General features: G+C 46.1%; 1 protein-coding gene and 1 non-coding gene across 5 annotated transcripts in view; one reads left to right on the top strand and one right to left on the bottom strand.

Annotated features, from left to right (window-relative positions):
• Positions 1-898: 898 nt before the first annotated feature.
• Positions 899-25960, bottom strand: part of PRUNE1 (prune exopolyphosphatase 1) — a 29376-nt gene continuing 4314 nt past the window's right edge. For 2 of the 4 annotated variants that reach the window (XM_035280304.3, XM_035280303.3), the window contains exons 2-8: positions 18779-18871; positions 18029-18231; positions 14045-14229; positions 13183-13341; positions 11485-11579; positions 7778-7936; positions 899-2817 (exon numbers count right to left, since the gene is read on the bottom strand). In XM_035280304.3, coding sequence (XP_035136195.1) covers positions 2389-2817; positions 7778-7936; positions 11485-11579; positions 13183-13341; positions 14045-14229; positions 18029-18231; positions 18779-18817 — 1269 coding nt within the window. In that variant the 5' untranslated portion in view covers positions 18818-18871 and the 3' untranslated portion in view covers positions 899-2388. The remainder of the gene's footprint in view (positions 2818-7777; positions 7937-11484; positions 11580-13182; positions 13342-14044; positions 14230-18028; positions 18232-18778; positions 18872-25960) is intronic. The other 2 variants (XM_078355585.1, XM_078355584.1) reach the window with 1 other exon arrangement.
• LOC118149315 (U6 spliceosomal RNA) lies at positions 15367-15473 on the top strand. The gene has a single exon (XR_004736704.1). It is a non-coding gene; the product is annotated as a U6 spliceosomal RNA (small nuclear RNA).

The raw sequence follows: 25960 nt of genomic DNA, 5'->3' as shown, positions 1-25960 counted from the left end.
GCGCGTGCCACCATGCCCAGCTAATTTTTTGTATTTTTAGTAGAGACGGGGTTTCACCATGTTGAGCAGGATGGTCTCGATCTCTTGACCTCGTGATCCACCTGCCTCAGCCTCCAAAAGTGCTGGGATTACAGGCATGAGCCACCGTGCCCGGCCTGAGAGTGCATTTTCTAGGGGGAGCAGTCTTGGTGAGTCTAGGAAAGCAATTTGTTCTCTTTTTCAGACTCCTTATACCCTTCTCGAAGTTGCTCTTTACACAAACAAACAAGCAAAAAGCCAGGAGAAATCACTGTGTTCCTAAGACTGTTATCTCGGGCCTACTTTTCAAGCACAAGCAAAACTGGGGAGATGGAATATGTTATAGGGTTTCTGGGAGAACAGACGAGTTGAGGGGGCTGAGGATGAGGAGACGGAAGCCTGTTGCTCCTCATTCCCAAAAGGCGTCAATAGAAAGAAGCCATAAAGTGGGGCGCGGTGGCTCACCCCTGTAATCCCAGCTCTTTGGGAGGCCGAGGCGGGTGGATCACGAGGTCAACAGATCGAGACCATCCTGGTCAACATGGTGAAACCCCATCTCTACTAAAAATACAAAAAATTAGCTGGGCATGGTGGCGCGTGCCTGTAATCCCAGCTACTCAGGAGGCTGAGGCAGGAGAATTGCCTGAACCCAGGAGGCGGAGGTTGCGGTGAGCCGAGATCGCGCCATTGCACTCCAGCCTGGGTAACAAGAGCGAAACTCCGTCACACACACACACACACACACACACACACACACACACACACACACAAAGAAAGAAGCCATTAAGTGTAATAGGAAGAAGGGAGATGACTTTTGAGGAGACTGAAACAATTATCGCAGAGAAAGGCCCAATTTCACCTGTAAAAAAAACCAGTAAGATCCCAAACAGGAAAAAAGTATTTAATACTTTAACAAAATGCAAAATAAAGTACCCAAGTTACAAAACATAAATTCCTTTGGTTCGTGATCACACCACTATTTTTACCTTCCTCATAGCTACAGACATCACACCCTCCAAGTGAAGTCACAGACTGTCCCCCTCGTACTGAAGATGTCATGCCAAAACCATCACATACCCCACTGTTCAGTAAAACCGTTGGCAACTTACACAGAATAGAGCTGTGGGGTAGGAAAAGGGGGAAAGGGTTGGTCTGAAAAAAAAATGGAGGGAGACTCTACACATGCAGAACAAATCAGTGGGAGGGACCTCTCTGCTGGGTCACCATATCATAAACCACACCCCTATTCATGCTACATGAGGCTGAGTCCTTGCTACAATCACACAGAAATACAGACAATCACATGAACCTGAGCACCCCCAGGGATAACAGAAGAAAAATACAGAAAAGCAGAGGAGAGAAATGGCAGCAAGAGGCAGATCACAGAGTACCGGGGAACACCTTGTCCAAACCCTGTTTGACACATGGGGAAAGTGAGACCTAGCGTGGTGAAGTTCTTGCCAACACACAGAGTTTATGGCAGCATTAGAACTCCATGCTTCCTTTTGAAATGAGCAAGGAGAAAAAGAGATGGACAACAAATTGATAGGCCTGCTAAGCCAGGGACAGACCCAGGCCTCTCATTCCAGTTCTGCGGTCATTTTGGAAGAGTGCCTATGAGGTCATTAAGGCCTTTCTGGGTGCTTTCTTAATTCTCGAGAATCAGGAGCCATCAGGGTTCTAGGTGGCTCTGGGACAGAGGGATCCAAGAAACAGCCAGGCCACCTGATCAGGACAGAAGACAGTGGCCTCTAATCCGCTCCCAAACTAGATCTGAAACAGTCACAGTAAGCTCAGAATAGAAATTCAGCCATCTCTGAATCAAACACCATCACTTAAATGGTGGCAGAATGGAGAGTCACAGAGCTGGAAATCTGCTGGGGAATGAAAACTGGAATAAGTTTCCACAGCGCACTCTGTTTTCTCTCTAGCTTGAGGCAGGTGTTCAATAAATACTTGAATGAATGAGAATAAATGAAAACATGGAGACCATCAATGACTGTTTAGTTCCATGACAGATATTGGTTCTGTTCAAGATCCATGCTGAGGGCACTTTGGGGGGTCTACATTCTTTTTGTCCCACTGTGCTGGGACTGTAGATGTGTCACATTGTGCCCCTGGCAAATGAAATAGAGAGAGGTGCAGACTTAAATAATAAAATGTGTCTGATTGGTAGAGATTAGGGGAAAAGGTGGAAAGCCATTCTTAAAGCAGCTGCTTTCTTTCACTGTTTTCTCCTCTCAGTTTTTTGAGAACAGTACCCCAGATCCTGGAGTAATGAAGACCGAATTGCTGAATCTCCAGACATCTCAAAACATGCACGTGGAGTGAGTCAGGCGCCTCACCCACTACCTCCTCCCCTCCCAACTGTCACTTCTTGGACAGGGAGGCAGTGGTTGATTGTGACAGTGAGATCTGACTGCACTTCTCGAAGACCGCCTCAGCGGACAGTTTAGGCAGCCCCTGATCCAGAGGGCACTCATCCACCAAGCTGTTCATGGGTGTGGGGGGCAGCGGAGGGTCCTCCTCATCTTGACTCAGTCCAGAAATCAGGGAGTTACTTGCTCTGTCCAATTCCTTGTCCACCTGCTCCCTGGACACATCCACTGTCTCAGGCTGTCCTGAAGGGATCTTCGTGGAGTCAAAATATGCTGACAGGGCTTCCTGGAGCAGGGGCAGAAGTTTCTTTCGAGAGACCTGGGTGTTGCCTTGAAGATAGGCATGGAGGTTAGGGTGGATGCTTGAGGTAGGGGTCAGCTTCAGGGGCGGAGACTGGGAGTGTTCCAGGACTTCACAGATCTAAAGAGGAGACAATAAGAGGGAAATGTTCCATAACCTACTGGAGCAAAGCACTGAGGCTTCTAAGTGAGAGGCTTCCTCTACAGAAGAGAAAGCTTTCAAAAAGTAAGTTATTATCCAGGCCAGGTGCAGTGGCTCACGCCTGTAATCCCAGCACTTTGGGAGGCTGAAGTGGGCAGATCACTTGAGGTCAGGAGTTCGAGACCAGCCTAGTCAACATGGTAAAACCATGTCTCTACCAAAAATACAAAAATCAACCATAGCTGTTCAGCTGGACATAGTGATACATGCCTGTAATCCCAGCTACTCAGGAGGCTGAGACAGGAGAATCACTTGAACCTAGGAGGTGGAGGTTGCAGTGAGCCAAGATCTTGCTACTGCACTCCAGCCTGGGTGATAGAGCAAGACAAACAAATAAGTAAGTTATCCAGAGTTCGGTTTTATTGTTTGCAACTGAAGGAACACTAATATTCACAGTATATATACATATATTTTTATATGGAGTCTCACTCTGTCACCCAGGCTGGAGTGCAGCACCACGATTTTGGCTCACTATAACCTCTGCCTCCAGGGATCAAGTGATTCTCCTACCTCAGCCTCCCATGTAGCTGGGACTGCAGACACATGTCACCGCACCTGCCTAATTTTTGTATTTTTAGTAGAGATGGGGTTTCACCACTTTGGCCAGGCTGGTCTCGAATTTCTGACCTGAGGTGATCCACCCGCCTTGGCCTCCCAAAGTGCTAGGATTATAGGCGTGAGCTACTATGCTGATCCATAGTATTTTACTATTTATTTAATAGAATAGGGGTGGGGTCTTGCTATGTTGCCCAGGCTGATCTCCAACTCCTGGTCTCAAGCAATCCTCCTGCTTCAGCCTCCCAAAGTGCTGGGATTCACACACCCTGCTTTATTTATTTTATTTTACTTTGATTTTTCTTTTTGAGATGGAATCTTGCTATGTTGCCCAGGCTGGAGCGCAATGGTATGATCTTGGCTCACTGCAACCTCTGCCTCCTGGGTTCAAGCAATTCTCCTGCCTCAGCCTCCCAAGTAGCTGGGATTACAGGTACCTGCCACCATGCCCAGATAATTTTTGTATTTTTAGTAGAGTCAGAGTTTTGCCATATTGGCCAGGCTGTTAAACTCCTGAGCTCAGATGATCTGCCCACCTCAGCTTCCCAAAGTGCTAGGATTACAGGCGTGAGCTACCACACCCGGCCATACACAGTATTTTAAAAACAGAAAAAAACAGTTTACATTGTATATTTCATTTTATTATTAAAGTAACTAAAGCTAAGTGAGGTGGTTGTGGGTAAAATCATGTAGATGACGGCGAGTCAAACCGGAACCAGGAACCTTAGCTTCTAATCTAGTGTTGTTTCCAAGAGTATAACTGTGCTCAAGAACTTGAACTAGGATGGGACTAGAATCTATCCAGAGGTCAGAAGAGGGATGGAGGAAGAAAGAATGAATTGAACAAAATAAGATTGGTATCAGTATTACCCTCACCTACATGTATGGAAACTGAGGCTTGGATGATTAGGTAACTTGCCTAAGGTCATAATTTGCATGAAGCAAAACTGACACTGAGCCCAGAGCTGTCACCAAAGCTAGTGTTCTAAAGCAATATATTGTACCACCCCAACAAAGGAGAAAGAGAGCAGATGGTAGAGTAGACTGTGAGAAAAGGACTCCTGGCCAGGCACAGCGGCTCACACCTACAATTCCAGAACTTTGGGAAGCTGAAGCTAGTGGATCACTAGAGTCCAGGAGTTTGAGACCAGCCTGGGAAATACAGCAAGACCCTCTCTACAAAAAATACAAAAAAAAATTAGCTGGCCACGGTGGTGTATGCTTATACTCGGGAGGCTGAGGTGGGGGAACTGCTTGAACCTGGGAGGCAGAAGTTGTAGTGACCTGAGATTGTGCCATTTATTGTGCCACTCCAGTCTGGGCAACAGAGCCAGACCCTGTCTTGGAAAAAGAAAAAAAAAAGAGAGAGAGATAAAGGACTCCTGTTTCCAAGCATAGGGACAGCCTAGACAACGGTGGAGTCATTAGAAATCCTCACAGCTGGCCAGGCACAGTGGCTCAAACCTGTAACCCCAGCACTTTGGGAGGCTGAGTTGGGCAGATTATCTGAAGTCAGGAGTTCGAGACCAGCCTGGCCAACAGGGTGCAACCTCATCTCTACTAAAGATATAAAAATTAGCTGGGTGTGGTGGCAGGTGCCTGTAATCCCAGCTACTTGGGAGGCTGAGGCAGGAGAATTGCTTGGACCGGGGAAGTGGAGGTTGCAGTGAGCTGAGATCGTGCCACTGCACTCCAGCCTGGGTGACAAGAGCCAGACTTCATCTAAAAAAAAAATAAAAAAACCAAAACAGAAATCCCCACAGCTTCAAAAGAGCAGGGAGAAGATTCAGGAAGGTGGAAGAGGTACTTATAATGGCCAAAGTACCCTTTTCTTCAGGACAGGATTAGTAAGAGCCACTATTCACAAAGTGCTTACTCTGCACCAGAACATGCGATATGTTCAATGATTATTATTAACAGACTTATCAGTGGGTACTATTGTGCCATTTCCAGATGCAGAAGTCGACTTGCCTTAGCTCAGAGAGTGAGTTAACTGGCAAACCTGGAACAGAAAAGCACATCTACCTGACTTCAAAAACTGCAGTTCTTGGCCACATGTAGTGGCTCACACCTATAATCCCAGCACTTTGGGAGGCCAAGGCAGGCAGATCACTTGAGGTCAGAAGTTCGAGACCAGCCTGGCCAACAAGATGAAACCCCATCTCTACTAAAAATATAAAAATTAGCCAGGCATAGTGGTGGGCACCTGGAGTCCCAGCTACAGGCTGAGGTGGGAGAATTACTTGAACCCGGGAGGTGGCGGTTGCAGTGAGCCCAGATCACACCACTGTACTACAGTCTGGGCGAAAGAGTGAGACTCTGAAAAAACAACGAACAAACAAAAAAAAAACCGCAATTCTTTTCATAATGACAAACTACCTTACACTAAATGAAATCACATTTGCTTCCTGAAGGAGAAGACAAAAGCAAAGGGAGGAGGGAAAGGGCAGACATACCTTCTATGAAGGCAAAGGATTATCTGGCTGTATTCTGCCTTCAGCAGTCCTCACAGAGCCTAGGCAACCCTAAGAGTCCCTGGACTGCCTTAACCCCACTTTTTTTTGAGATGGAGTCTCACTCTGTTGTCCAGGCTGGAGTACAGTGGCGTGATCTGGGCTCACCGCAACCTCTGCCTCCCAGGTTCAAGCGATTCTCCTGCCTCAGCCTCCTGAGTAGCTGGGACTACAGGCACACACCGTTATGTCCAACTAATGTTTGTATTTTTAGTAGAGATGGGGTTTCACCATGTTGGCCAGAATGGTCTTGATCTCTTGACCTCATGATCTGCCTGCCTTGGCCTCCCAGCGTGCTGGGATTAGAGCTGTGAGCCACTGTTCCTGGCCTTAAGCCCACTTTTAAATTCTTCCCTAGGCTATTCAGCAACCAGAAGAGGAACAGAAAAAGGAGGAAGTGGGAAAGATGGTGAAATGGAAGATTGGGAAAGAAAACAAATCAGGACCTAGATCGCTCTTTGCAGAGTGTGCACTATACAGAATAATTAATCCCTGTATACTAAGCAGCAGAAAAGGTCTCTCGTATTTCCAATTTTTAAGGCAATAGAGTAGTTCCAGGGGTGAGGAATTAATGATTAAACCAAGAATAGACCTGTTTTTTTCTCCTCCTGCCCTCCATAGAGATGAGGTCTTGCTATCTTTACCAGGTTGGACTGAAATTTCCCAGCTCAAGCAATCCTGCATCAGTCTCCTGAGTTGCTGGGACTACAGGCACATGCCACTGTCCCTAGCTCAAGAAGGGAATTTTAACTCTAGATTTATAGTAGTTCTTTCTAACCAGATTTTTTTTTTTTGAGGCAGAGTTTTGCTCTTTCACCCTGGCTGGAGTGCAGTGGCGTGATCTCGGCTCACTGTAACCTCTGCTTTCTGATTTCAAGTGATTCTCCTGCCTCAGCTTCCTGAGTAGCTGGGATTACAGGTGCCTGCCACCACGCCCAGCTAATTTTTGTATTTTTTAGAAATTGTACTCTAGGTTCTGGGGTACATGTGCAGATCATGCAGGATTGTTGCATAAGTACACACATGGCAATGTGGTTTGCTGCCTCCATCTCCCTGAATTTTGGTATTTTTTTAGTAGAGACGGGGTTTCACCATGTTGGCCAGGCTGGTCTCGAACTCCTGACCTTGTGATCCACCCACCTAGGCCTCCCAAAGTGCTGGGATTATAGGGGTGAGCCACTGTGCCCGGCCCGAGATTTTTTTTTTTAGACGGAGTCTTGCTCTGTCACCAGGCTGGAATGCAGTGTCATGATCTCGACTCATTGCAACCTCTGCCTGCTGGGTTCGAGCGATTTTCTTGCCTCAGCCTCCTGAGTATCTGGGACTACAGGCACACACCACCATACCCAGCTAATTTTTGTATTTTTAGTAGAGACAGGGTTTCACCACGTTGGCCAGAATGGTCTCTATCTCTTGACCTCGTGATCAGCCCTCCTCAGCCTCCCAAAGTGTTAAGATTACAGGCGTGAGCCACAGCACCCAGCCCTCTAACCAGATTTATTTCAAGTTTTTTCAAAGTAGTAACTGTATCTCTAGTTCTCTTTGGAATTCCCCCTTTCTCAACAATGCTATGATTAAGGATATTTATTAAAAAAAAGAAGAATTTTTGAAAAAGAATATTCATATAGAGAGAGAATGGGGAAAAAGCAGAAAGGGGAGGAAGCAGGTCCCGAAACAGGTCAAGGTACCTCGTGTAAGTATATTAATGTAAGAACCAAAGAGAGGTCCTCAGGGACAGAGCTCTGGAGCACAGAGGTGCATACAGGCAGACTCTGTAAGGCTCTTAGGTTGGAGAAAGGAGAAAGACTCACCGTTGTTCGGAGTGCCACATGGGGACAGAAAATAGCCAACTGCCGCACTGGCTCATTGTGAATGTCGAAAAAGATAGTCATGGCGACCAGGACGTCGTAGCTGTGAGCCTGGCAGAAAGCATGGAGTTCTGCAAGGAGGTTAGACCTCTGCAGAAAGGCCTGAAAGGGAAGAAACGGAGAGGGAAGAAGGACTTTCTCATCATCATCATCAATAATACATCCTTAGAAAGGATTTCTTTGCATGTTAACCTGGGACTTGTGCTCCATAAAAAAGGTATCTAGTATTTATTCTGTGTTATCTATGTGCCGGGAAGCAGTGTGGTAGAATAAGGAGAATAAAGGCTTTAGATTAAAAGAGAACTGGTTTGAAAATCAGCCCTTAACTATAAGCTGTATGATCAAGGAATTATGCTAACTTCCTAGCCTGAGTTTCCTTGTTTGTGAAATAAGGATACAACACTTACACTAAACACAATTGTTTTAAGAATTAAAAGCTGATAATGCGTGCCTGGCATGTTCAAGGCTCTCCTGTTCTTGCAATCAAACAAGGTCTTTGCCTTGTAGGTATTTTTATTCTAAAACAGAATAACGGAGCATACAAATAAGAGGAGACGTGAAAACTGCTTTTCTCTATCCTTGGGCTTTTCTCTATCTTTGGCATTTAAAAAAAATCCTTGGCATTTCTTTCTTTCTCTTTCAGATGGAGTCTCCCTGTCACCCAGGCTGGAGTGCAGTGGTGAAATTTCAGCTCATTGCAACCTCTGCCTCCCGGGGTTCAAGTGATTCTTGTGCTTCAGCCTCCTGAGTAGCTGGGATTACAGGCGCTTGCCCACCATGCCTGGCTAATTTTTGTATTTTTAGTAGAGATGGGGTTTCACCATGTTGGTGTGAGCCACTGTGCCTGGCCAATCCTTGGCATTTCTAATATGTCAGTTTGTACTGTAATTACGGTACTTGGCAAGCCTTTTATGTTCCTGTTTCTTTCTCAAACTAGGTTATGAACCACAAGAGAAGAGACCATGCTATTGTGTTTTACTTAATTATTTAGTATTTTTACATAGTACTTAGTAGAAAGCTGTGCAGAGTATGTATTCAGATCAGAATAATGATTTTTTTTTTTTTGAGATGGAGTCTCACTCTGTCACCCAGGCTGGAGTGCAATGGAGCAATCTTGGCTCTCCGCAACCTCTGCCTCCTCAGTTCAAGCGATTCTTTTTTTTTTTTTTTTTTTTGAGACAGAGTTTCGCTCTTGTTACCCAGGCTGGAGTGCAATGGCGCGATCTCGGCTCACTGCAACCTCCGCCTCCTGGGTTCAGGCAATTCTCCTGCCTCAGCCTCCTGAGTAGCTGGGATTACAGGCACGCACCACCGTGCCCAGCTAATTTTTTGTATTTTTAGTAGAGACGGGGTTTCACCATGTTGACCGGGATGGTCTCGATCTCTCGTGATCCACCCGCCTCGGCCTCCCAAAGTGCTGGGATTACAGGCTTGAGCCACCGCGCCCGGCCTCAAGCGATTCTTATGCCTCAGCCTCCTGAGTAGCTGGGACTATAGGTGCCCACGACTATGTCTAGCTAATTTTTTTTTGTATTTTTAGTAGAGGCAGGGTTTCACCATGTTGGCCAGGCTGGTCTCGAATTCCTGACCTCAAGTGATCCGCCTGCCTTGGCCTCCCAAGTGCTGGGATTTGCAGGTGTGAGCCGCTGTGCTCAGCCAGATGAATGATTTAAACCAATATGACATGGAACCAGGTATTAAAGCTCCGTTATTATTACTTTTAGTTCCCACACTCAGCATTTAATTGAACACCATTGTTAAAGTTACCTTCATTCACACGCTTCTCAAAGTTTACTGAGCACCCACTATGTGCCAGGCACTGTTAAGGGTCCTAGAGATACAACAGACAAAAAGAAATTGTCCCTGCTCTGGTGGAGTTGATAAACTAGCAGAGGAATACAGACAATTAACAGGGAAGCCAGGAAACAATCATTTTAGTATGTTAAGTGCTTTGCAAAACAAACAGGCTGGGCACGGTGGCTGAGACCTGTAATTCCCGCACTTTGGAAGGTCAAGGCGGGTGGATCAGGAGTTCAAAGCTCGAGACCATCCTGGCCAACAATGGTAAAACCCTGTCTCTACTAAAAATACCAAAAAAAAAAAACCAACACAAAACTAGCTGGGTTTGGTGGTGCATGCCTATAGTCCCAGCTATTCGGGAGGCTGAGGCAGGAGAATGGCTTGAACCCAGGAGGTGGACGTTGCAGTGTGCCAAGATTGCGCCTCTGTACTCGAGCCTGGCAATAGAACAAGACTCGGTCTCAAAAAACATATACATACAAAAACGGCTGGGTGCGGTATTTCATACCTATAATCCTAGCATTTTGGCAGGCCAGGGAGGGTGGATCACTTAAGGTCAGGAGTTTGAGACCAGCCTGGCTAACATGGTGAAACCCCCTCTCTACTAAAAACATAAAAGTTAGCTGTGCACTGGGGCCCGTGCCTGTAATCCCAGCTGCTTGGGAGGCTGAGTTAGGAGAATCACTTGACCCTGGGAGGCAGAGGCTGCAGTGAGCGGAGATTTCGCCATTGCAGTCCATCCCTGGGCGACGAGAACAAAACTCGATCTCAAAAAATAAAAAAAAAATTATCTGGACGTGCTGGCATGCAATAATAATCCCAGCTACTAAGGAGGCTGAGGCAGGAGAATTGCTTGAACTCGGGAGGTTAGGGTTGCAATGAGCTGAGATTATGCCACTCTACTCCAGCATGGACAACAGAGTAAAACTCCAGCTCAAAACAAACAAACAAACAAACAAAACTGCTAGAGGTTTTTTGAGCCTAGGAGACAGCATTTCAGTTAGGGTGTCCAGGAAAAATCTCCCAAAATGAGAGACATCTGAGCTGAGACATGAATGTTAAGAAGGAGCCAACTCTACAAAGAGAAAAGCTCACCTGGGAATGAGCTTAATGGTTCGAGGAACGGAAAAGAAACCAGTGTGGCTACAGTACTGTAGCGCAGGAGTGGAGCTGGAATGAGATGAGGCCAGAGAAAAAGACAGGGGCCAGATCAAGCATAGCCCTGTAAACCACAGTAAGTCCTTTGGATTTTATTAAAAGTACAATGGGGCTGGGCACGGTGGCTGATGCCTGTAATCCCAGCACTTTGGAGGCCAAGGTAGGAGAACCGCTTGAGGCCAGGAGTTTGAGATCAGCCTGGGAAACATAGACCCTGTCTACACACACACACACACACACACACACACACACACACACTAGCTGGGTGTGGTGGTGTGCACCTGTGGACTCAGCTGCTCGGGAGGCTGAGCTGGGAGGATTGCTTGAGCCTGGAAGGTTGAATGAGGCTGCAGTGAGACAGGATGGTACCACTGCACTCCAGCTTGGGCAACAAAGCATGACTCTCTCTCTCAAAAAAAAAATTATAAAAGACCACTCTAGCTACTGTGGGAAGAATGGTTTGTAGGGACACAAAAGCAGAGGCAGGGAAACTAGTACTGAGGCTAGTACAGTGGTGCAGTGAGAGATGCTGGATTCTGGTAGTCACAGTGCAGGTGGAGACAAGGAGACAGACACAAGATACATTTTGGGGGTAAGCCAGGAATGAGGAGCAAGGTTACATGCATAATATGCATAGCTAAATTACAGCTAAAGGCTTTCTCTCCCCACCCACAGCCACAGCTTGCTCTTACCTCCAAATCCATATATATTGCACTAATCGCCACCTTGATGCCTTGTCTATAGATAGTCTTCTGGTCCTTTCTCAGCATCTGCTCAGTGGTCAGTCCTAGAAAGCAGACATGAGACTAGAGGTTAAACAGGGGAGGCCACAGTCCCAAGACCAAGAAGGTCAGGACAGCCAGATGGGTCAAGGAAGGAAAAGGAAAAACATAACCTCTCTTTGGGGCAATGAATGCGGGAGATAATTGAAAATGTAATCACAGCTGGGCACAGTGGCTCAGGCCTGTAATCCCAGCACTTTGGGAGGCTGAGGTGGGCAGATCACCTGAGGTTGGGAGTTTGGGACCAGCCTGGCCAACATGGTGAAAATGCTAAAAATACAAAAAGTTAGCTGGGTGTGGTGGTGGGTGTCTATAATTCCAGCTACTCAGGAGGCTGAGGCAGGAGAATCACTTGAACCTGGAGGCCACCTCAAAAAAAAAAAAAAGAGATAGAAAATGTAATTACATAATCAAAAATCATCTTAAATAATTGGTGACAATAGTTACCTTTACAGCAAGGAACTTTGGAGAGAAGGGCAAAACCCAGAACAGAGGCTTTTACTTTTGATTTTTCCCCCTTCCTATACTGTTTGCATGTGATTTCTTTCTGTTTCTTTCTTCCTTTTTATGTCAACAGGTGGTAGCTGGGTAGAAGAATATGGAAGTTCTTTTGTGCTCTTTCTTTCTCTTTTGTATACTCACAAAATATTTCTTTTGCCTCCCTAACCAATTCTATAGATTTCACTCTGATAATTTAGTACACTCTTAGCATATTTCATTTATATGTCCTCCATTCTCTGAATAGATTAGAACCTCCGAGGCTCTTTTTTTTTTTTTTTGAGATGGAGTTTCACTTTTGTTGCCCAAGCTGGAGTGCAATGGCGCGATCTTGGCTCACTGTAACCTCTGCTTCCTGGGTTCGAGTGATTTTCCTGCCTCAGCTTCCCAAGTACCTGGGATTGCAGGTGTGCACCATCACACCCAGCTAATTCTTTGTATTTTTAGTAGAAACAGGGTTTCACCATGTTAGCCAGGCTAGTCTCGAACTCCTGACCTCATGTGATCCACCCGCCTCGGCCTCCCAAAGTGCTAAGATTACAGGCATGAGCCACTGCACCTGGCCCCTCTGAAGTTTTTTTTTTTTTTGAGATGGGGTTTCGCTCTTGTTGCCCAGGCTGGAGTGCAATGGCTTAATCTTGGCTCACTGCAACCTCCACCTTTTGGGTTCAAGTGATTCTCCTGCCTCAGCCTCCCAAGTAGCTGGGATTATAGGCATGCACCACCATGACTGGCTAATTTTTGTATTTTTAGTAGAGACAGGGTTTCTCCATGTTGGTCAGGCTGTGGTGGGCAGATCACCTGAGGTCAGGGGTTCGATACCAGCCTGGCTAACATGTTGAAACCATGTTTGTACCAAAAATACAAAAATTAGCTGGGCATGGTGGTGGGCACCTGTAATCCCAGCTATTTGGGAGGCTGAGTCAGGAGAATCACTTGATCTTGGGAGCTGGAGGTTATGGTGAGCTGAGACTGTGCCACTGCACTCCAGCCTGGGCGACACAATGAGACTCTGTCTCAAAAAATAAATAAATAAAAAGAATATAATGAACAAAGCTTGCCTTCCAATTTTCCATCTGCGAGGTAGAAAAGGCAGTTAATGCTTCATACCTGATACATCAAACTTTGCCTTTTGCAGGGAATCAAAGATATCATTTCTCTTGGGTAGATCTGGGAAAAGGGCCTCTAGTTTCTCCACATATTTGCTGTCCTTTGGGGTTGCCTTTCCAATTTTAAGGTCCATGTTGACACAGTCCAGGACGATGGTTCCTGTGGAGAAGGGAGATGGTGGAACTTGAATCCTGTGACCCTCCACACACGCCCACCAGAACTTACATAACCTTCACGCCAAATGAACACAATACAGTTATTTGTACAGCAAATTCTCTGAAAGCAAAATGAGAAACTGGGACTGCCTGTGTCCTGAGACCTCTCAAATCCAAACTAAAATGTAGGTAGGGAAATGGGGAAAAGGTAGAAAGAAAGCCTGAGCATCTCAATCCTTGGAGATTTTACAGCCTAGTCAGAGAGAGATACACCTCTTCAGTAGGCCAAATCCCATCAAAGAATCCTCTAAGTTGGAAGAGACAGTCTAGTCCAACTCTCTCTCTTTTTTTTGTAAGTGGAAAAATGAGAACAAGAAAGGTTAAGAGATTTTCTCAAGGTCACCTCACTATTTCCTGGAGGAATTGGTCTTAGAATCTGTTTCCTGTTGCTTTGGCGAGTCCTCCTTCCATCATAAAATGATGCCAACAGGAAGCTTCTTGGTCTGTTGCCCTGTACTCTCCGCAACAAGTATCCCATAGGCCTTTAAACAGATGCTTAACTGTCTCCCAAAAGAATCCCATCCTTTGGTATGAATTGAATGGCTCTGAGAGCATATGGTTAGGCTGGAAGAGTCTAGACTTTTCCACCCTCCCATCTCAGGGATAGGAATAGAGCTACTCAGGTTCCATCCAAAAGCCACCCTCACCATGCAGAAGGGCTGCAGTTTGCCTGTCCAAGATCTCTGGTGCCCCCTGCAGGATTCTCTCGGTCACCAGGGTAGCGCAGGACCCCACCAGCTCAACCGAAACATGGCAGGGAGGGCAGTGTTTCTGCTCGATGGGCCGATGGTCTAGCACCTCTGCTACGGCCTCCTCTAGGGCTTTGTCACTTCTGCGGAGGAGAGGGTACGGGAAAAGAGAAAAAAAGATAGGTAGGGACACTCCAGCTGCTTCTAACCAATCTCCACCCCACCCATCAAGGAAAGCACAGATGTCTAAGGCAAGCTTTTTTTTGAGACAGAGTTTCACTCTTGTCATTCAGGCTGGAGTGCAATGGTGCTAGCTTGGCTCACTGCAACTTCCACCTGTTGGGTTCAAGAGATTCTCCTGCCTCGGCCTTCCAAGTAGCTGGGATTACAGGCCCCCACCACCACGCCTGGCTAATTTTTTTGTCTTTTTGGTAGACATGGGGTTTTGCCATGTTGGCCAGGCTGGTCTTGAACTCCTGACCTCAGGTGATCTGCCAGGAAAGCATTTAAAACTGACCTTTGGTCACTTTTACCTCTGCCCCACTCCTCTCAATTCTTGTCTTTAATGTTATAATTGGAGTCATCTTTAAATAGCGTATAAGCGAATTCTGTGAAGCATCTGCTACCAATATCTTACGCCCACATTTGCTGTCCTTTAGCGTTGCCTTTCCAGTCCTACCCCCTTGCTACCCAACAAATCTCTCCTATTTTTACAACCCACTCAACACTCAGATTCCATGTGGGTCACCAGGTCCTGTGAACTCTATCTTAATCCCTATCCGCGCCCTCATTTCTAACTCTGTTACTGCCCCGTTCTAGGCCCTCAATATCTCTGGTCTGGACTATTCCAATAGTCTCTTAACCAATCACCTGCATCCAACCAAACGCCTTCCTGGGCTGTCCTTCACAAAGTGGCCTGAACGAGCATTTGAAAAAAGGAAATCTGATTATTTTAGGACCCAGAATAAATATAATCTAAAATAGTTCCCCATTGCTTAAAATAAAATCCAATCTACTTAGAAGGGCCTACAAGGCCTCCATAATCTGCCTGCTGCCTGCCTCTGTCTCATCTTTTTCCATGTCCTACTTCTTCCTCAGATTTTATGCTCCAGCTGTGCAAAACAAATTCTAGTTCCCCTGGCTCACCACGCTATTTCATGCCTGCCTGCATTTGCTTCTGTTCATTACTGCCTCTGCCTGGAATGCCTTTCCTAACCACTTGCCCTCTTCCCTCCCCATTCACCAGGCAAACACCTAGTCCTCTTTTAAGACTGAGATCAATGCTCGCTTCAGCAGCACATGCACTAAAATTGGAATGATACAGAGAAGATTAGCGTGGCCCCTGAGCAAGGATGACACGCACATTTGTGAAGTGTTCCATTAAAAAAAAAAAAAAAAATATATATATATATATCTTTAAAATAAAAAATAAAATAATTTTTTTTTTTGAGACAGAGTTTCACTCTTGTTACCCAGGCTGGAGAGCAATGGCGCGATCTCTGCTCAGTGCAACCTCCACCTCCTGGGTTCAAGCAATTCTCCTGCCTCAGCCTCTCGCGTAGCTGGGACTACAGGCGTGCACCACCATGCCCAGCTAATTTTTGTATTTTTAGTAGAGACGGGGTTTCATCTTGTTGACCAGGAGGGCCTTGATCTCTTGACCCCATGATCCACCAGCCTTGGCCTCCCAAAGTGCTGGGATTATAGGCTGGGATTATTGGCCACCACGCCCGGCCAATAAAATAAATTTTTAAAAAGACTGAGATTAAAGGTCACCTCTGCCAGGGAAATCTTCCCTGATGTTCTCGCCTTCCTTCTGGTGTGCTGAACCACTCCACCCTTCTTATACCTACTGTTCCCTAGAGCTGACAGTTATCACTGACGTCTAACACCCATTATAATGATCTGCTTGCTTAGTTCCCTCTCCTTGACTGAAAGCATAAAAACCGGGACTCTGTCTCAACTTCATCCCTTAAAGAAACGTTTACTACTAGCTCGGTGTGGTGGCTTAGCATTTTGAGAGGCTGAAGTGGGAGGATCATTTGAGGCCAGGAGTTCAAGACCAGACTAGGCAACAAAGCAAGACCCCTATCTCTACAAAAAAAAAAAAAAAAAAATTAGCCAGCCTGGGCATGGTGGTTCACACCTGTAATCCCAGCACGTTGGGAGGCCGAGGCGAGTGGATAATTTGAGGCCAGGAGTTCAAGACCAGCCTGGCCAATATGGTGAAACCCCATCTCTACTAAAAATACAAAAAATTAGCTGGGTGTGGTGACACATGCTTGTAATCCCAACTACTGGGGAGGCTGAGGCAGGAGAATCACTTGAACCCGGGAGGCGGAGGTTGCAGTGAGCTGAAATTGTGCGACTGCACTCCAGCTTGGGTGACAGAGTGAGAATTCATCTCAAAAAATAATAATAAACTAAAATAAATTAATTAAAATTAAAATTAAAAATAGAGTTGCAGGCCAGGTGTGGTAGATCTCACCTGTAGTCTAGCACTTAGGGAGGCAGAGGCAGGAAGACAGTTTAAACCTAGGAATTCTTCTTTTTTTCTTAATTTTAATTTTTTTTTTTGAAATGGAGTTTTGCTCTTGTTGCCCAGGCTGGAGTGCAATGGCGCGATCTCAGCTCACCACAACCTCTGCCTCTGGGGTTCAAGCAATTCTTCTGCCTCAGCCTCCCAAGTAGCTGGGATTACAGGCATGCACCACCACGCCCAGCTAATTTTGTATTTTAAATAGATGGGATTTCTTCATGTTGGTCAGGCTGGTCTCAAACTCCCGACCTTAGGTGATCTGCCCACCTTGGCCTCCCAAAGGGCTGGGATTACAGGTGTGAGCCACCACGCCTGGCAAGCCTAGGAATGTGAGACCTGGGCAATATAGCAAGACCGTGTTTTCTAAAAAAAATTAATAAATAAGTACAAAAATAAATTTGAGCCTGGGCAATAGAGCAAGACCCTGTTTTCCAAAAAAAATTAAATACAAAAATAAATAATAAACAAAAACAAAATTGCAAACATTTTTCTAAGGTTTCTATTATAATATTACAATAAAACTGTCTCAATCTTTTTTTCTTTTTTGAGACAGGGTCTCCCTCTGTCTCCCAGGCTGGAGTGAGCCACCAGGAGTGAGCCACCACACCTGGCCAATTTAAATTGGCCAGGTGTGGTGGCTCAGGCCTGTAATCCCAGCACTTTGGGAGGGCAAGGTGGGCAGTAGTTCAAGATCAGCCTGGCCAACATAATGAAATACCATCTCTACTAAAAATACCAAAATTAGCTGGGCATGGTAGTGCATGCCTGTAGTTCCAGCTACTTGGGAGGCTGAAGCAGAAGAAACACTTGAACCGAGGAGGCGGAGGTTGCAGTGCACTGAGATCACGCCGCTCCAGATCACAGTGACGTCATCTTGGCTGAATGCACCTCGACTTCTGGGGCTCAAGTGATCCTCCTACCTCAATCTCCTCAGAGACCACAGACATGTACTACCACGCCTGACCAATTTTTAAAAATTTTTTGTAAAGACATGGTTTCACCATGTTGCTCAGGCTGGGCTTGAACTGCCGAGCTTAATGGATCCAGCTGCCTTGGCCTCTAAAAGTGCTAGGATTACAGGCATGAGCCACCACACCCAGCCCACAAAATCTTAAAATAATGATACTAAAAGCAGATTTAAATGACTTTTGAGTTATCCTTTAGTTTGGACTTACCATATGCTATTTCTTTTTCTTATTATAGGGTACGTCTCTATGCCATAGACATACATGTAACTGCAGAACTGACTAATATTTTGATTTTCCATATCTGATATGACCTGTCAATTATGATTAGCCTATTAGATTCCTAAAAGCAAAAACTCTTTCTTCCTCTCATTATACCTCACTCATCAGAGCCCAACTGGTACATGATAGGTGTCAATTTAATTTCCTTGGGCTTACTTTGGTAAGATATGATGGTCGACAAGGATGAGGGTGAGCTGGCCAGCCTGGTGCAATGCATGGAGGTCAATCTCGTCCCGAAAAATCAAGATGCTCTCTGGAATATGAACCTTCTGAAGAAAGAAGACGATGTCACCTCGCAGAGGGAGCTCAGAACGTTTTATATTTAAAACCGGCACAAAGACTTCCTCGGCCTCATTTGTCTAGATAGGAAAGCAAAAAGATATCACAAAGTTTTATAATGCCAGGAAAAAGTAACAAAACTATTGGGATCAAAGGAGACATACTTAGGTAAGTTACCACCTTTCTCGAAGCCACAAGTACTCAGTCTATAACTCTTGAAGGATGAATCTCGCCCTTCCTCCTTCTTAGCAATAAATGAAGGTCAACAAGGAACTCACAGTAAGGGCCTAGTTCTAGATGCAGTGCTATAGAGAAGGAATTATTTAGTCGTCAAGGACTAACCTGGCGGAGGAATACACGCTAGATCATTGATACCGCGGAGGAACTCGGTAACACACTGTTTGAGTATCACTTTATGGTAGTAAATATATTTACTCAAAATATATTTACTCATTTTTTCCTCAGAGGAACACTGCAAAATATTTTAGATTTTATAGATGGTCGCATAAGACTCAGAAAAGTTAAGGGATTTAATTTACCCAACGCTAAAGGCTGGTAAGTGGCAGAGCTTGGCAGATCTTTTCATTCGAAGGGACTCAGATCCTAGGTGTTACCTTTTTTACCCACCTTTGCTAGGTAAAAAGCCAGGGCGAGAGCAGACACCATGGAGTCCAAATCACAGGCTTCATTTCCCAGCACAACATGTAGAGGTCGGGACTCCTGGCGAGGAAGGAAAATGGGAAACTAACAAAAGTATCTCTTCCATTTCCACTTATCATTTTGTTAAAAATAATATATATACTTTTGAAACAGGGTTTTTCTCTGTCACCCTGGCTGGAGTGCAGTAGCAGGATCAAGGCTCACTGCAGCCTCGATCTCCTGCTGGGCTCAGTCGATCCTCCCATGTAGCTGGAACTGCAGGCAAACACCACCATGCCTAGCTAACTTTTTGTATTTTTTGTAGAGATGGGATTTTTGCCATGTTGCACAGGCTGGTCTTGAAGTCTTGGGCTCAAGAGATCTATCCGCCTCGGCCTCTGAAAGTGCTGGGATTACAGGTGTGAGCCACTGTGCCTGGCCTCTCCATTGACCTTATACTCATGTAGGGCTTCATATACTTCCTCTCATTGATCTTCACAGAGGAGGTAGGTCAAATGATCTAATGCGTCCCCATTCCATGGATCGCTTTAAGTGTTTCAGCTAAGCTCATAGCATTTTACATATATCCAGTTTGTAGAAAAGTGTTCTTTCCTCCTGTGTCCTTGAATGTTAACTTACAGAGCAGTAAATAAACTTCTGATTTCTTAGACTTCTTTGGACACTCAAATAGTCAAAAAAGGGGATTTAGGGTACCTGATATATTCAAGGTATGCTTTTGGGTATATCAACCCTGGTTGATTTTTTTTCTTCACATTTTCATAATAGGGAAAAGAATGCTCACGCCTATAATCCCAGCACTTTGGGAGGCCGAGGCGGGTGGATCACGAGGTCAAGAGATCGAGACCATCCTGGTCAACAAGGTGAAACCCCGTCTCTACTAAAAATACAAAAATTAGCTGGGCATGGTAGTGGGCGCCTGTAGTCCCAGCTGCTTGGGAGGCTGAGGCAGGAGAATTGCCTGAACACAGGAGGCGGAGGTTGCAGTGAGCCGGGATCGCGCCATTGCACTCCAGCCTGGGTAACAAGAACGAAACTCCGTCTCAAAAAAAAAAAAAAGAATGTTTACATTTCTAAATCAAGAGAACAGGTGAAAAGGCTTTGATAATAAAGGTTAAAAATAAGATCTAGTCCATTATCCAGATGTCCAGGAAAACTCCCCTACTCTGAGGCCCAATGATAACCATATATAACCACTACCTTTCACAATCCAAGCAGACACTTTTCCCAGCTGGTTCAGATTAAAGTAAGAACAGTTGCTGCTGCTGGGACTTCTCTTTTTATTTTTTTAAATTTTGAGACGGAGTTTCACTCTTGTTGCCCAGGCTGGAGTGCAATGGTGTGATCTCAGTTCACTGCAGCCTCTGCCTCCTGGGTTCAAGTGATTCTCCTGACTCAGCCTCCCGAGTAGCTGGGATTACAGGTGCCCGCCACAACTTCCAGCTAATTTTTTGTATTTTTAGTAGAGGCGGGGTTTCACCATGTTGGCCAGGCTGGTCTTGAACTCCTGACCATAGGTGATCCACCTGCGTCCCAAAGTGCTGGGATTACAGGTGTGAGCCACCATAGAACTTCTCTCTTTAAAGCACTGAAAAGTCCAGCTGCTAAGAAGTCTGGGTGGGGGATATCTGCTATTTTTTACCTATTCCCTTGCAAATCCTTAGCTTTCAGAGTTTTAAATAAAATATACTAGGCCAGGTGCAGTGGCTCATGCCTGTAATCCCAGCACTTTGGGAGGCTGAGGCGAGTGGATCACCTGAGGCCAGGAGTTAGAGACCAGCCTGGCCAACATAGTGAAACCCCATCTCTACTAAAAATAGAAAAATTAGCCGGTGTGGTGTCGGGCACCTACAATCCCAGCTACCTGGGAGGCAGAGGCAGGAACATCACTTGAACATGGGAGGCAGAGGTTGTAGTGAATCAAGATCACACCATTGCACTCCAGCCTAGGCATCAACAGTGAAATTCTGTCTCCAAAAAGTAAATAAATAAAATAAAATATACTAAAACTAGAGTACCCAAAATTGGGGAGACAGCGTCTTGGTTTTTGTTTTGTTTTTAAGCATTTATTGAGTGTGCCAGGCATTATTCTAATATTTTTACATGTGTTAATCAATCATTTAATCCTTAACCTGATGTGGCAGGTACTTACATTATTTCACTCCAGGTATAAACATTCTGCTAGGTGGAATGAGACCATAAAGCCTATGGCTCAGCATAGGGCACAATACTTCTCTCTTACCAGCTTCCTCTTTTTTTTTTTAGATAAGGTCTTACTCTTTTGCCCAGGCAGAGTACAGTGGTACTATCTTGTCTCACTGCAACCTCACCTCCTGTGTTCAAGCGATTCTCCTGCATCAGCCTCCTGAGTAACGGGGATTACAGGCACATGCCATGATGCCGGGCTAAGTTTTGCATTTTGGGTAGAGACTGGGTTTTGCCATGTTGGCCAGGCTGGTCTCGAACTCCTGACCTCCAGTGATCTGCCCACCTTAGTCTCCCAAAGTTTTGGTGTGAGCCACTGCGCTCGGCCCACCAGTTTAGTTTTGAACGTCTATCTCAGCCTGATTCTGAGAGAGGATGGGATGAGAGAGACAAAACGAGACACACTAAATATAGCAGGGTTTCTTAACTTCAGCATGACTGGTAGTTTAGACTAGATAATTCTTTTTTATTTTTATTTATTTATTTATTTTGAGACGGAGTTTTGCTCTTGTTACCCAGGCTGGAGTGCAATGGCGTGATCTCGGCTCACTGCAACCTCTGCCTCCTGGGTTCAGGCAATTCTCCTGCCTCAGCCTCCTGAGTAGCTGGGATTACAGGCGCACGCCACCATGCCCAGCTAATTTTTTGTATTTTTAGTAGAGACGGGGTTTCACCATGTTGACCAGGATGGTTTCGATCTCTTGACCTCATGATCCACCCGCCTTGGCCTCCCAAAGTGCTGGGATTACAGGCGTGAGCCACTGCGCCCGGCTCTTTTTCGTTTTTTTATTTTTACGTTTTGAGACAGGGTCTTACTCTGTAACCCAGGCTGGAGTGCAGTGGCACAATCATGGCTCACTCCAGACTCCACCTCCCAGACTCAGGTGATCCTCCCACCTCAGCCTCCCTAGCTGGGACTACAGGCTTTTTTTTTTTTTGAGAAGAAGTCTCACTCTGTCACCCGGGCTGGAGTATAGTGGCACAATCTGGGCTCACTGCAACTTCCGCCTCCTGAGTTCAAGTGATTCTCCGGCCTCAGCCTCCTGAGTAGCTGGGACTACAGGTGTGCACCACCACACTAGGCTAATTTTTGTATTTCTTATTGAGACAGGGTTTCACCAGGTTGGCTAGGCTTGTCTTGAACTCCTGACCTCAGGTGATCTGCCCACCTTGGCTTCCTCAAGTGCTGGGATTACAGGCGTGAGCCATCGCGCCTGGCCAAATTTTTGTATTTTTTGTAGAGATGGGGTTTTACCATGTTGTGCAGGCTGGTCTTGAACTCCTGGGCTCAAGTGATCCAGCTGCCTCAGCCTCTCAAAATGCTAGGATTACAGGCATAAGCCACCATGCCCAGCTGGATAATTCTTTTTTTGTGGAGGCTATCATGTGCATTATAGGATATCTGGCAGCATCCCTAGCCTCTACCCACATGGATGCCAGTAGCATCCTAAGTCATGACAAACAAAAATGTCTCCAGACTTGCTGAATGGTTCCTGGAGGACAAACATCCCCAGTTGAGAACTACTGGGTTACGGGAAGGTGAAAATCCATATACTCTGACTTCTTCATTCAGGGAAGATTTGCTAGACAGAGGAGTAACACATAGCAAAGAACAGTTATCAACTAAAGTAACTTTTGGAAAAAAGGAATCCAGGGAAACCCAGAAGCATCTTCCGTATACAGGCTCTCACTCCTTCTCTTCCCCAATTGGAAAGCCACGGCTGGAAAGGGGCGATTTTAGAAGACTTCTGGTGGTATCGATTGCCCTATCCAGTTACGAGATCGGTTTTTGTTTTTATTTTTAAATTTTATTTATTTATTTATTTATTTTGAGATGGAGTTTCGCTCTTGTCACCCAGGCTGGAATGCAATGGCGCGATCTCAGCTCACCGCAACCTCCGCCTCCTGGGTTCAGGCAATTCTCCCGCCTCAGCCTCCTGAGTAGCTGGGATTACAGGCATGCGCTACCATGCCCAGCTAATTTTTTGTATTTTTAGTAGAGACGGGGTTTCACCATGTTGACCAGGATGGTCTCCATCTCTTGACCTTGTGATCCACCAGCCTCGGCCTCCCAAAGTGCTGGGATTACAGTTGTTTTTCATTTGTAGAGATGGAATCTCCCTATGTTGCTCAGTCTGGTCTCCAACCTGGGGCTTCAAGTGATTCCCCCTGCCTCGGCCTCCCAACGTGCTGGGATTACAGGCGTGAGCCACCAAGCCTGGCCAGCTTTTGTTTTTAAACCACCCTCTTCCCCATCTCTTACTCCCATCCCTGGAGAGAAATACAGAAGACAGAGGTTATCTGTCCAGGTTCTGGCCAAAGGGCCCCTAGGGAAGTTTGCCCTGAGGTCCTCCCCATGCCTATTTTTCTAAGTCTACTTCAGGAGTGTGGAAGCAAAGCCCCATTCATACTGAACAATACTGAATAAGGGGGATTCTTTACTTTTTTCCAAAGCAATAAGAGAATTCTACCGAATATCCCAATCCTATAACAACTCCTCTGATACCAGAGACCTCTGTTTCCTGGAGACCAAGAACTGCCCAGATGGCTGTGGGGATAAGCGGCTGCAGAAATGACTCACTGAAGCCGTTCGGTGGAGCGAGTGTTCTCCGGAGAGGAAACTATATAAACATGAGGCATATGGCCCTGACTCTGGAGGAAAAAGGTAAGAGCAGCAGAGAAAAGGCAGAGCAAGCAGGAGAGACCTACTGCTGGGTCCAGAGAGACGCTGAAGATCCTTTCCACACTCATTGACATCAGTGTTGCTTCGCTGCAAGCAGCGGCTGAATCGGGCTGAGTTAGGTCCTCACCATGAAGATAATGTTAAGGCATAAAGTAGGGACCAAATACAACTTCGTGGCTCTGAAGTAAGAATCATCTCGGGAGGAAGGTGAACAACCAACCCGCTGAGCTCAGCCAAACCCAGATAGCGATCAAAAGGAATGAATACAAAAGGAATACTGGCCGGGCACAGTGGCTCACACCTGTAATCCCAGCACTGTGGGAGGCCACGGCCCGCGGACACCTGAGGTTGGGAGTTCGTGACCACCCTGACCAACACGGAGAAACCTCGTCTCTACTAAAAAAATACAAAATTAAGGCCAGGCGCGGTGGCTCACGCCTATAATCCCAGCACTTTGGGAGGCCGAGGCGGGTGGATCATGAGGTCAAGAGATCGAGACCATCCTGGTCAACATGGTGAAATCCCATCTCTACTAAAAATACAAAAAATTAGCTGGGCATGGTGGCGTGTTCCTGTAATCCCAGCTACGCAGGAGGCTAAGGCAGGAGAATTGCCTGGACCCAGGAGGCGGAGGTTGCAGTGAGCCGAGATCGCACCATTGCGCTCCAGCCTGGGTAACAAGAGCAAAACTCCATCTCAAGATAAAAAAAAAAAAAAAAAAAAAAAAAAAATTAGTCGGGTGTGGTGGTGCATGCCTGTAATACCAGCTACTCGGGAGGCTGAGGCAGAAGAATCTCTTGAACCTGGGAGGTGGAGGTTACAGTGAGCCATGATCGTGCCATTGCACTACAGCCTGGGCAACAAGAGCAAAACGCCGTCTCAAAAAAAAAAAAAAAAAAAAGAAAGGAAAAGAAAAAAAAAGGAAAAGAAAATACCTGGTTGATCCTGCAATTTCTTAAAAAAAAGGTGAGGGGGGGGCCGGGCGTGGTGGCTCAAGCTTGTAATCCCGGCACTTTGGGAGGCCGAGGCGGGTGGATCATGAGGTCAAGAGATCGAGACCATCCTGGTCAACATGGTGAAACCCCGTCTCTACTAAAAATACAAAAAATTAGCTGGGCATGGTGGCGCGTGCCTGTAATCCCAGCTACTCGGGAGGCTGAGGCAGGAGAATTGCCTGAACCCAGGAGGCGGAGGTTGCGGTGAGCCGAGATCGCACCATTGCGCTCCAGCCTGGGTAACAAGAGCAAAACTCCGTCTCAAAAAATAATAATAAATAAATAAATAAAAGGGAATACTTGGGACTTGTAGCAAATCTTAGAACTGTGGTGACCAAGGGAGGCAGCGACATTCCTCTCCCCGTCAACACCCACTGTCACCCCAGCCTGACTGGACTATTCACCACCCACAAACCATGATGTGCACATTCCCAGCTCTGCCCTTGGCACTATTTGTTCTCTGAAAGCAGAACTACTACTTGAAAAGATCACAGACTTTGGGGTTGAATCCCAGCTTTGCTTAGTACTTGCTGCAGGACTTTGGCCCCTCTAAGCCCCATTTTCCTCATATAAAAATGAGAATAAGCCGGGCGTGGTGGCTCATGCCTATAATCCCAGCACTTTGGGAGACCAAGGCGGGCAGATCACCTGAGGCCCAGAAGACCACCCTGGCCAACATGGTGAAATGTGGTCTCTACTAAAAACATAAAAAATTAGCCAGGTGTGGTGGTGCATACCCGTAGTCCCAGGGAGGCTGAGATAGAAGAATCGCTTGAACCTGGGAGGCAGAGGTTGCAGCAAGCCGAGATCGCAACACTGCACTCCAGCTTGGGTGATAGAGGCTCCGTCTCAAAAAAAAAAAAAATTAGCCAGGCCTGGTGGTGGGCGCTTATAATCTCAGCTACTCAGGAGGCTGAGGCAGGGAGAATTGCTTGAACCCGGGAGGTGGAGGCTGCAGTGAGCAGAGATCATGCCATTGCACTCCAGCCTGGGCTACAGGGTCAAAAAAAAAAAGAGAGAATAATATTGTAACCAGTTTCATGAAGTTGTTAGGAGGGTTAAATAGTCCCATAAGTGCCTCTGCTGTCAATAGTAAACATGTGCTCCCTCCCATCTTCTTTCTCCACATCTCCCCATTGTTCAAGCCAGCCTAAAGCCCCCTTTCTCTGTGAAGCCTTCCTGACCACCCAGCCCAGAGCAATCCTCTTCCTCTAAACCTCCAGCTTCTAGCACTAGTGGCTCTGAGACGGAACTTAATTTCTGTCTTAA

The sequence above is a fragment of the Callithrix jacchus genome, chromosome 18, assembly GCF_049354715.1.
Source record: "Callithrix jacchus isolate 240 chromosome 18, calJac240_pri, whole genome shotgun sequence".
Taxonomy (NCBI): Eukaryota; Metazoa; Chordata; class Mammalia; order Primates; family Cebidae; genus Callithrix; species Callithrix jacchus.
Note: the sequence above shows the minus strand (reverse complement) of the source record. Positions and strands in the feature narration are given on the sequence as shown.